Source organism: Anopheles coustani, chromosome 3 (assembly GCF_943734705.1).
Source record: "Anopheles coustani chromosome 3, idAnoCousDA_361_x.2, whole genome shotgun sequence".
Taxonomy (NCBI): domain Eukaryota; kingdom Metazoa; phylum Arthropoda; class Insecta; order Diptera; family Culicidae; genus Anopheles; species Anopheles coustani.
Window position 1 is genome coordinate 62,040,345 of NC_071288.1, and position 12,037 is coordinate 62,052,381.

Sequence of the window (12,037 nt, forward strand, 5' to 3'; positions counted from 1 at the left end):
GGGAGAAAGCTTGCAGGCGATTGCTGACGGGTTCGTTCCTCCAAAACGAGCCGAGCGAAGAATGAAATATGGACACACGGGTGACGCCATGACGCGGCGCAGTAGCAACACTACCAACAAAATAGTGTACTTGTTGTCAGTGGTAGTGGTTGGCGTAGTTCATGCTTGGATGCGCTAGTTAATACAATGATCGGAGCATGAGACTAGGAGCAATGGACGAACGAGGGGCCCAGGGAGGTGTGGTTGATGGCTGGGGACAGCAAAGGAAGCCACCCGCAGGCTAAAGACGAGCCCCAAAATTCGTTGTTTTATCGAATATGTAAAGAAGGAAGCGAACTTTTGTGTGCATTGCGACATTTCTGCGCAGTAATACGACAATCTACCGATTTCGAGGACCCGGGATACGCATACCACCTTACTAACGCAGGGCAAGTCCTTCCAGGCGCTCCACACCGACAACGATTGGCGTCGGTGTAGTACTAGGCCACCCCGTACACCGAGCACCTCAAAGGACTTCCACAGTTGATCTCTGTCTCTCTTTGGCAGCGATCCCTTTCTGGGCAATTATTTGTTCTCGTTATTATTTGCCTGTCGCATTGGAAGCTTTTCCTGTTCAAACCCATTCTCCATATCCGTTGGGGAGCGAAATGGCTAAATACGGGGATACGGAGCATGAGAAATGCGGAGATGTACTGTGAGAAAGAGAGTTCTTATTTGTTCGTGTGCACGTGTGGGTATGAAGGATATTCTGTAAAGCGGGAGGAAAATTAAAGGAAAGTTCTTGGGGTAGTCTATTGCTTCCTGCCGTATCGTCATGGCAGCAACGAACACACGCGCGTGGTCTAGGCGTGTGTAGAACACGAAACACTGCATCCTCTCTTCTAGGGCAAAAAGGTACACAAACACACCGCGAGCAGAAAACGATCTACGCAAGAGGGCTGCTAGAGGAAAGGTACCATGCGCAGGAGCCGGGCTGCGGTGTGTTTCCGCGGTGCACTAGATCTAGACCTCGAAGCGATTGAGCACTTCGAGAGCAGTTGAATTTGAGTCGTCGTGGAAAACGGTTCTGTGAAAAGTTCAAAACAGTCCTACGTCCCGTGTTTTTCGTGAGTCTTTGGTACGCAGCTGTTTGCATCCCGTGTTGTCAGTTCGTTTGTGTCCATTAGAAAGTTTGTTCGTTTCTGGCGTGTGAACAAACTGGCAACATCTTTTCATCTTTCCAAAATAAGACTTACCAGCCGGCCCAATTCAGTACGGAATAGTTTATCAGCTTCACTTTCCTTATTTATTGTACGGTTAGAGAAAGCGCAGCCCCAGAGAAATTGGTCCATGCATGAGATGTAATAATAATTGCCACAGTAGGACACAGTAGAGACAGAAATTGAAAAAAAACTGCACAAAAAACGTTTGGTAAATTTGTTTTCCATTTTTTAGTTGTCCCATCCTTACGTCCTCTTTCCCATCGTTTTGTTTCTAGTTTCTCCCGGAAAAGGCAAAGAATTCTCGTCTCGTTACTACCGTGTAGAACGCAAAAGGGATCGCTCTGGTTCCGGGAGGCGGTGTGCTCTGCTGTGTGCGGTTTTTAACGTGTTTTTCCCGTGTGCAATCCCCCGGGCTGAAGACAGTTGTGTGAGTGTGCCTCCCGTGCGCCTCACCTGTCATACCCCGTGCGCTAGCGTGTTTTCGTGTGCGTCTTCGCGTTTTCTGTGCGAAAAGAGATCGATCGCAGAGAAGATCCAAGACGGCCGAACAACGGGCCAAGAGTCGGTAATTAGAAAAGCAGCAGCAAATCGCGCTAAGTAAAAAACAAAAGGAAGAAAAAACTACAACGAGCGAGTTGAAAAACCTCGTCGTTGGTTGTGTTGGAACAAGCGAGAGAACAGATTGATTTGTGCCCGCGCATCCTTCTGAGTGTGTGGTAGAGAACCAGTGTGCGAGAGGGACGAAAGAGAGGGAGATAGAGAGAGAGTAAGAGAATTATTCTCTCTCACTATCTAAAAAAGAGAAAACATCAGTCAAGGTATTTCGCTCATCTCAGCAGCAGCAGCAGCAGCAGAAGCAGCAGCGCAAGGCAGCAGTAATTTGTAAGCCGCAGTAGTTAGCAGCAGTCGTCGCAGTTCGCAGCAAGCGCCGTAGCAGCAAAACCCCCAGTGTCAGCCAGTTTTTTCGCGCAGCCACACCACTCCACCTAAAAGCATCAAAAATGGTAATTACTACATCATTTCAACATTCCTACATTTGTTTCTGCAATGCTTTCTTCCGCTAGCGTTAAGCAAAATTTGCAGTGGGTTTTTATCAGCAACGCCCGGTGTGTGAAAGTGCCGCATACTAGATAGTCCTTAATGGCGTCCTATTCGCAAAGTGTGCTACTATCACCAGGAAGAATAGTTGGCCTTGTTGGGTTGGGAATTTTTCCGTCGAAAGACGAAGATGAAAGTGATTTCGGTTGGCTGCAGTGCAGTGTAATGTGTTAAGAGAATGGCGCGGGTGAACCGTGAGGTGAATTAACGAGTGCTACGAAATTGGCAAATATTATCCCCCCCTCCCCGACCTACCTATCTACGTCGTTTTCTTTTTCCTTGCGTTTGAGTTCGCTGGAACTATTGGATCAAACGCCCAAAGCTTTTGGGCTGTACAAAAAGCTGCCCAGTCACCCTGTTTCTCGTTCCGGAACATCGATAACGGAACGGTCGCGTTGCGGTGACGTTTGGCCCGAAACATCCCACATCGGCGTACCCCGCGGGCAGCTAGGAGAAACCGATCAAATTGTGCCAGATTGTGTGTCTTGAAAGTCGATGGGCAGCTACGTTGAGGTGTGCGGCGGAATAGCACACGGGTTGACCCGCTGCCGACGTCGTCAAACGGTTGGGAACCCTGGTGGTAGCGGCCATCTGCACGCAGTGTGTGTTTCATGGTGACGTTTACTTGTACCGGGAACAATGTCACAGCAAAAGCGGACCAATCGAATGCGTGCCGTCGTGAATCATCCCTGCTCGAGGGACTCTGCACACGGTGGCGCTGCTAACCTCACTTTTTCCCTTAATTCAAAGTGAGTCAATTCTAGCTTCTTTGGTTACACCCTTTGGCGGTTTTTTTTATAACGTGAATAAGAACGATAGTATGGTGGCCGAAGGTTCCTGGGTGTATTTTATTCAGCCCTCGACATCTTTTTTCTCCGGTACCCCAAGGAAGCCGAGCGAGAGGGCAGTCGTTACTTTTACGGTGTGTGAAACGCGCTCCGAGCTACGCGGGGTTGCGGTTTGATTGAAAATTACTCTCCCTCTCTCTGTCTCTATCTTTATTTCCCGGAGAGAATATTAAAAATTCTCACGATATTCCTTGGAACTCTGCATTGCATCACGAACACGCTGGCAAGTTGTAACCGTTTGGCGAGGGGCTTTGAAGTGTGTAAGTGCGCCACTGTGCGCAATTTGCGTACATTCTCTCTCACTCTCCCGTCGCTTGCCATCCATAAACATCGAAGTTTGTGCACTGCGGTAGAGGGAAACATGAAGGCAACGATCTCTTTTCCAACATGGCTCGCCGAGCGAGACCGGGTCGAGCAATTCGCGCGTTGTTCGGGGGCTCGTTTTACCGCATTGCGGGTTTTTTCTCGCAGCTCTTCCGCTCTCGCTCTCCTTTGGAGCATCGTAGGCAAATACTACTACAAATCGCTATGGCTCAAATGGATCGTCGATTAGTTGATAGGAATTAGAAACGGGAAGGAAAGCAACAGCACTGCGATGTTCGGTGCATTTTGTATGCAAAATTGTTGCCATTTTTGAGGTTTCAGGTTTTTTTTTAAATGGTGATCCTGGGCGTTTGAGACATATTAGTCACAGCGCGCCCTTCATTTCGTTCAAAATTGCATTGGAAATGCTTATGCTCGTATAGGTATTCCCGTCCCGACCAGCTTTGCATCATCGCCGGTGACACATGAGCACTTAAAAAGGGGTTGCCGTCACCATGATTTGAAGGCTCCATGTGTGCCTCGGTATGCGTACAGCAGATCGGCATCGGCAAGAGAAACAGTATTCAAACGCATAAGAAAGAGAAGTAGCATCTTGCATCACCGGAGGTTATCTGCCGAACTCATTTAGGAGAATTCAACAACTTTTCATCTTCATAACTATGGCAGTTTTTGGACTTACGATAAATTATTTTGATCTGGGTGTCTCCACAGCGGAGAACTTTGTAAGTACTTAGCTTCTGTGAGGCGCAATGATTCCTGGTCTAATTAATTCGAATATAGATAAGAAACTGCAATCGAATCTGTATACGGTTACCTCCCATACCAGAGGAACTGCGATAATGAAGAACAACTCCTTTGAAGTTATAGTCCCATTTTGGTATTATGTTTTGTTAACATTGATTTGTTACTTGGTATATACCGAGTTCTTATTTTATGTAGTTTGTTAATACTCCAGATCAAATATCATCGTCAAACGAATTTTTTTGTTTGCTGTTGTTGATAACTTGACTAGTGTAAATTAGATTACAATTACTTCATGTTTCCATTCTTCAGCCATTCTGCCAATTTACATGATCCGTTTGTGTCAGTCTTCGGGACCAGGAACTTTCAGCATTGCAGTATTTCCCCGTGGTTTCCACTTCTACAGGCGTGTTGTGAGGCGAAGGCTTTTCCTCTTCCCATGATTGAGTCATTCTGCTTCCGAACGAAGTGAACGAAGGTGACATTCACCAATGCGATAATTAACGACAGCAGTAGGAGGAAAGGAACACAAAGCAACGTCCGGCGAGGTCGTGGTTTCCACTCCGGTGAAACCCGACCAACTGTACGGACTGGCTGGACTTCCATTCCACGCGAGAAATACATCACAGCAGCATCGGCCTTCGAAATCCAATTAGAACGTTAGAAGAAGGCCCGGTGCTTCGTAAGCTACAAACGAGGGAGCAACACTGCTGAACGAACGGAACTCAAGTTTAAGTTTTTGATACTAATTAAAGCGAAAACGTGGAAAGAAGGGCGCTGATGTATAACACTACATCCAAAGTTAGTTTAGTGTTGACTTTCCATGTAGCTGTGGAGCATGCACTTAGTTAATGACTCGAAAAGAGTTGGGCAAAACCCGATAACGAAAGGATTTATCTGATTCTTCTATCCTGCTATAAGCCTTTCCAAATACCGTTGGTGAGTGCAGTGGAATGTGGAGGACACAGTGGTTGGAATCTGGTTGTCCAATACGGAATTTCCTGTCCTCCATGTTTGCTCCCTACCTCTGTCAAATACTGTTTATAAAATGCTGTGTTTATAAGCAATGGCGACCGGTTCCGATTTTCTTTCAAGTGGAATTTTTATGTCAAAGTGGCGATTTGTTTACTTTTTGCTCTGTTGTTCGCAACAGATTTTCTTCATTACTCTAGGATGAACAATGCTCTAAATTCAAACATGAAAATGATCAAATAATTGCAAAACCCATTTTGTGGAACTTTGCGTTATTACACGAGCGGACATCATTTTTATTTTGTTCGCGCGTAGGACGTTTTTGGGACGATATTTCGAGCTGCCTAGTGGGCAGAGTATTACAATTGACCATGGCGGATAATATCGATTATTGACCCAATCATGATGAAATTCGGGAAGAGTAAACGTTTTGGTATTGTACGGTGCGAGAGAGCTATTAGGAGGGTATTTTACTGCATTCAATTTAGGGTATGTAATGTATCTCGCAGACGAATGTCCACAGTTTTATTCAGTTATCATGCTCATGCTAGTCATGCTAGTAGAATGAAAAAGAACAACACTTCCTCCAAAAATCCATGAAAAATCAATTTCAGTATACTTCCAATGTCGATCGTATTTCAGGCGATCCTCTTGAAAATACATGCACCGGCGATATCATGTCGATAAACAGTCAAGCTAGAATGTGATTAAAACGCAATGTTCGGCAAACTCCGTTGCACCGTTATTGGATCTTTCGCTGCTCCGATGACGTCGCACGAGACAACCCGCTGCCGTCTTGATGGAAACTATTGCGACGTGTCGATGTTCACCGGTCGTCCCAATTGATGGTTTCTGAAGCGCACAAGAAGCCGCAAAACCGGCCAACCAACCAACCACCACACGCACCTTTCTTCCTAGCCAGCAGCATGCTTTGGTGCGTTTCGCTGCAGTTGGAGATGAGTTCCTCCACCTCCGATCGACTCTAAGGGAGAACGGAGTACGCGGAGAGCAGGGGTTTTGTTGTTGCATGTTTAGGACCAGGCACAAACCGCTGCTGGTGCTACTGCTGCAACGGTACCGGCAACAAACCGCCGCGCCGCTGTGTGTGATGTGTTGGAATGTTATTTTTGGGACACCTTCATCGTTCGCCGTTTCACGCTCTATGGTGCCTCCACCGGCGCACTGGCAGTGTTTTTGTGCGCGCCGCGTGGCAAGCTATCGGGAAAATACGTACGACCCGCCGGTTGTGTTTTACACTCTGCCGGTGGGTTTTTGGGAAAGGTATTTTCGATTTTTACGCCGGCGACCCCCGTCGCTGGGTGTGCACCGAGAGGAGTTTCGCACTGCAGCTGACTCACCGGGGTGTCAGCGGTGGTATATAGAGTTCTGCTGTTTCGTTGTACGCACGCTTTGATGTTACGATTTATTCGCCCGTTCGTCCGATGTGCAACGTGCAGCATGTTGAGTTTTGGACGTGCCAGTTGCTGCATGCCTGTTGCAGTTCCTGCTTCTTTGGTCTCAGCGGAAAGATTGTTCAATACCATTCTCTGTGATAATGGGCAGGAGTTATTCTTGTGCTTGCGCTACCTATGGCCACCACCACTCTAGAACGGTTTTCACCATTTCTGACGGAAACCGGGCACCCGCAGTGCAATTGATATGAGGTCAAGAACAACTCAGTTGCTGTCATGCGTGTAATATAAATAAAATAAATCATTCTGTAACATTCTGGGCTTGATTTAGGAGTACTCCGTGTGAGGTTAGTTTTATCAATAAGTGTCGACTGCGCTAATGCTTTCCATCAGCTCGCTGAAATTCATTCGTAGATCGTATTCCGGACCAATTGTAATTGGATTAGAATCACCCGAAGTGAGAACACCTGTTTGATAACTGGGCCTGTTGCCATTGGAAAACGGATTTGTAAAATATATTATCCATTATAATGCCTTGGTAAGGGTGCAGCATGGGCCAACAAATTTGCAATCGATATAGCATATTTTGGTTTGTTTAACACGTTGACTGCCATGGCTATCATTTTTGATAGCCAGTTATCATTAGTTCTAAAAGGTTGTTGTCCCATAAGTAAAAGAAAATGCAACCTATAAGTTATAGTAATATTGAAAACTAATGTATTTGCTTAGCCTTAGAATACCGTCGGTTGTATACAATGTATGAACAAATTTAATCAGAAAAGAGTGTCAGATGAATCAGATTCATGTATCTTTTAAATAGAGATTCATTAATGTTTAAAAAAAAAAACAAAATTAAAGACCAAAAATGGCTAGCAAGACCCTTTTTTTGTTTTTGGTCGAATGATATACGCCAATGAAAAAATCTTGAAAATTCGTGAAAGATTAATCAAAGTGTCATGAAGATTCATAAGGGTTTCGAAAGATTCATCAACATTTGAAGATTCGAATCCCAAATGATTCATGAACCAATCTGAATGAATCTTAGGTGAAAGGTTCATATGAATGAACCTCGCCTAAAGATTCATAAGGAACATCACCACTAATTACCACTAGGGATGTTCTATCACATAAACTGAGTTTGGAAGAATTAGTTTAGAAAGCTCTATTAATCGTGTAGTCTATATAGATCGCAGCTGGAAGAGCTTAATTTCTTGCGTGGTCTAAGTTCAATTCGTCTGTTTGGAACTTCATTTGTCCCTCCTATCATCACCATAAGCTATCCAAGTCATCTGTACGTATGGACTTATACTTTATTCAAGTTCAAGAGTATACGTTATTAGGGGTTATCATGAAATCGTCGTTTCGTTTTAGCGGTCGCTAAAGGCGCTCATTCGTCGCTAAGGGTGCTCATTTGTTCATTATAATGAACTTTTAGCGACTGAAATGAACAAATGAGCACCTTTAGCGACCGCTAAAACGAAACGACGATTTCATGATAACCCCTATTATGTTGCAACTGGACTCGCCTCTTCTGCCGCCCATATGTAATGATTCATCTTCAAGCGATGACGGCATAGTTTGAACATCGTGATGCTAACGGGTATTCCTCCGTAACACGAGCTCGTGTTGGTGTTGGTTGCGTTGGATAACATGACACCTACTTACTGTGCTGCTTAGCTTAGGTATAAGCTTTCAGATAGTAGTAAAGTGGAGGATGTTAGCTTGAACAACTTTGACAAAGATGCAGTTTTAAGTTGATGAGGTGCCTGATCGATCATTACTCATACATCTGCTGCCATAAGGTACTTGATAATACAGTTCTGGCGATGACACGATTTTTAGCTCGTTCTTAGTTTCTTAGAGGTTTTGTCCTTTCTTTATTTGTCTCTAAGCCTAGCTTCTTTTGGGTTGTTTGCTGAGTGTACCGTTGATGTTGACACATGGCTCGTTACGTTAAGAGATGAAGATCATGTTACCTGCAATGATTTTAATTATCAAGTTATGCGTTATTTAAAAAAAAACCTTACAATTCATTTTTGGCTAAAAGAACGAATGGTAAAACGGAGGATGCTGAAAAATAGCTGCTCCTTATGTTGTTGCTTCATTGGAATGGTCAATTAAATCTTCGCACTCGTTTGAATCAACATCGGACTCGCGGAGCTAACCTTAATGGCCGTTCGCAAGTGGCGCAACTGATTCGTATGTGTTGATTAAATTTCACGTCTGAATGTACGTGCAACGGTGTTCGGCTCTCGCTAGTGTTAAGATGGGGCAGGTCCATGAGAGCCTTCGATACACGACGGTGTAGCGCATGATGATGGGGTACCTCGATGGTCACGCTATGGCATGCATATAAATAATGTTTAATGATTCTCGAATAACTTGTCACCGGTAACGGTACACACCTTATGGCCGTGTTGGCATTTTGCTACTTGTTGAAGATGCCCCCGTTGCGAGTTAGAGTTTCCTTTCACCGCCTAAGACGCTTTGCACTTCTTTTTAGATGTCCAAAATTGAGGAAGCAGGGTCGACGACGGCGGTGAAGACTGGCAGGGATTGCTTTTTATGGTACACAGCGTTCCGGCGTCACGTGCGTTTACATCCATCTATTCTATTTGAACTCCAAAACAAACACACCCAACCAACTGAAAGACCATTTTCCCAACGATGGGAAAATTATGGCATTGAGGTGATTGGTGGTTGTTGTTTGTTTGATGGATGATGTCGTTTGTTAAAGCTGATTCCGAAGATGCATGATTATTTTATTGCCCTCCGCCCCGCTACCTCCGTAGACGCAAGCGTGCGCGCACCGGATTAGCGGTTGGCCATGGAGACGGTGGTTGGTGGTGGTTCGAAATAGATTTGGTTGGGGCTTTCGTACGGCAGCATATGCCGCCCGCGAGATATCTCATGGGAATGTTAGCTTTGACATGGACTGAAAAACATCACAATCCCATTCTCACGATGTTGACCACGAACCGAGCGCGCTTGAGAAAATATGTCGAAAAAAGGCAAAATGTGTGCTGGAGCGTAAACTAATGTCTTCCGAGTCAAGGTTCCAACACATTTATTATAGAATGTAAATCGCTGCCTTTGGTGATATGGTGAATCGGAAGAGTATATCCATGCTGGCGGCGCATAGATTTCCATACCATAATAAGCTCCCGTTCCTTCGCTGGTCCGCTCTTCAGGCAAACTTCAGGTGCTTGAGTGGTTGATTTTTCCTGTCCACGAATGACAGGGAGCGGGGGATTGTTTGATATCTATTCTTCCTGGCCAACTTCTTCCCCAATGGAAACGAGCCTCGCATTAGTCACGATTGATTGGTAGCTGCTGTGGCATGGACGTGTCTGCACCCCTGCTCTGGCCCAGATCGATCAGGAACGCGCGCTCGTGTGTGTGTCTGTCAATGTCTGTAAAGAGGTGAGAGAAGATTTTTCAGCACCTGTTATAAATTTGCTCCAATCAATCAACCTCAGCAGGAGCAGGAAAACAGGTTCACGAATACGCGGAAGCTGAGCGATTTGAGGATATGTTGCTTACATAGTGCGGAACAGGCGGGAGAAATTCTGCCAAGCGTGTGTTAACTTAGCATGAATGATTGCCCTGGAAGAAGCACTACATGTGGTAGCCAAAATGTTACATACTTCCGGAATGGAATGATTTTAATTTTATTGTAAGGAAGGAGTCGTTTTAAACGATGTAAGTTGGGTTACAATTAGTGGATGTATTATCTATTGCTTAACAGCTTCATATAGTTCTGATAGTGTAGCATCCAATTCATTATCAAATGACGCATTTTTAATGCTTTCTTGCCCGTTACATTTCCAGGCCGATCAACTGACGGAAGAACAAATCGCAGAGTTCAAAGAAGCGTTCTCGCTTTTCGATAAGGACGGTGACGGCACAATCACGACCAAGGAATTAGGCACCGTTATGCGATCGCTAGGCCAGAACCCCACAGAAGCAGAACTGCAAGACATGATCAACGAAGTCGACGCGGACGGTAAGTGTTTTATTTTTCGGACAGGCGTTGGCCACTTCCCAACCGACCCCACCTGAGGTTCCTTTAATTAGGGTCATTAGGAGGATTCCATTTCGATGCGATTGCATTCGTGTGGCATTACTGACACGCTGGAAATTCACGCGCCGATTTACTTCGTCGACGTTGTTCGATTACTCCTCAGCCCTGCTGTGTGGCGATGAGTTGGTGACATGTCGCGTACGTAAACAGCTGAAAATTAATGAATGTTGCCAATTTTTCTGGTCCCCTTGATATGATTAGTGGTTAAAATGTTGCACTGGGCAACGTTTCGGATTTGAAGCAGCATTTTTGAAACACGACCGGGATCTAAAGTATCACCATATGGTTACCAGCAAAGAAGAAGAAACCCGTTAAGATTAAATTCACAACATCCCCTGCTCGAATGAAGTATCGATATTAAAATTTCAGTTTTTCACCCACCGGTTGTTTCACTGCTAATTTTCACTAAATCAAAATGATAATGAACCAAAAGCAAAAATGATTGGCAGAATTTTAATGAGTGACAGGTTGCTATGCCGACTCACTTCTTTTGGTATGCAAAGCGGGTAAAAATAAATATATTTCTTAACAAAAAGAATTGAAGTTTTGTTAGGAATGCTGAATATAATTTTAATGAAGGGTTTAGCCATGGCAAGAAGAAAGAAAACATGGGCTGTCATATCTTAAGCGTTTCTACCAGCGTTTCTCAATTGTGTTTGCCAAAGAAATGGCTCTTTATGCTAAATATTTTGGGGTGGTTGTTTTGTGTACACTGTTTTCCACTGATTTCAATTTGAAAAGGTCCCGATTCTTTTGATAAGAAATCAATCAAATCATTTAAGAACAGTATGGGAAATGGGAATAGAAAAGACGTTCACTCTGATTAGACCCTTCTCCAGGGTGATTCCTTGCTTTTGTGTGCCTTACACGCCATCGTAACATTAATCATCTTCCAAGGAAATATGTATTGTTTTTTTTTTTTTCTGGGCTATGGCGCACAAATCTATTTTGCTATAAAATGTGTACTGTAATGCTCCCTTTCTGGAGGAACATGATTACCATGAGGGGTTGATGGTTGATTGTGACCTTCGATAATTTGGAAGGTGGCGAGGAAGAAATCCATTTTCGGAAATGAACGTTCGTGCCGTGGGTCATTTTGGAAAAATGGGTTGCGCGAGGGACTTTGGCTTATTGCTGTAACTACAGGATCTTTACTTGTTTAAACGGTAATGCTCATTTGCTGCTGACAATGGGGGAACTGTAATGTGTTTTTTTTTTAATTTTTCTACTCGTGTCCCTGCTCAATGTCAATTCTAGTGATTCCTGTTCGGAGAAAATACAATCGGGTTCTCAAGACACACATTCTGGTATCCCGGTAGGCTATGAGTAGTGTTGCTTTTTTCCATGTTGAGTTCA

At 44.4% G+C, this 12,037-nt stretch overlaps 1 protein-coding gene across 2 annotated transcripts in view; it reads left to right on the forward strand.

Annotated features, from left to right (window-relative positions):
• The first annotated feature begins 1,097 nt into the window (after positions 1-1,097).
• Positions 1,098-12,037, forward strand: part of LOC131261491 (calmodulin) — a 34,105-nt gene continuing 23,165 nt past the window's right edge. Inside the window, exons 1-3 of one of the 2 annotated variants that reach the window (XM_058263539.1) lie at positions 1,098-1,117; positions 2,039-2,206; positions 10,429-10,603. In XM_058263539.1, the coding sequence (XP_058119522.1) occupies positions 2,204-2,206; positions 10,429-10,603 (178 nt within the window). In that variant the 5' untranslated portion in view covers positions 1,098-1,117; positions 2,039-2,203. Of the gene's footprint in view, positions 1,118-1,502; positions 2,207-10,428; positions 10,604-12,037 lie in introns of those variants that run through there. The other variant, XR_009178181.1, reaches the window with a different exon arrangement.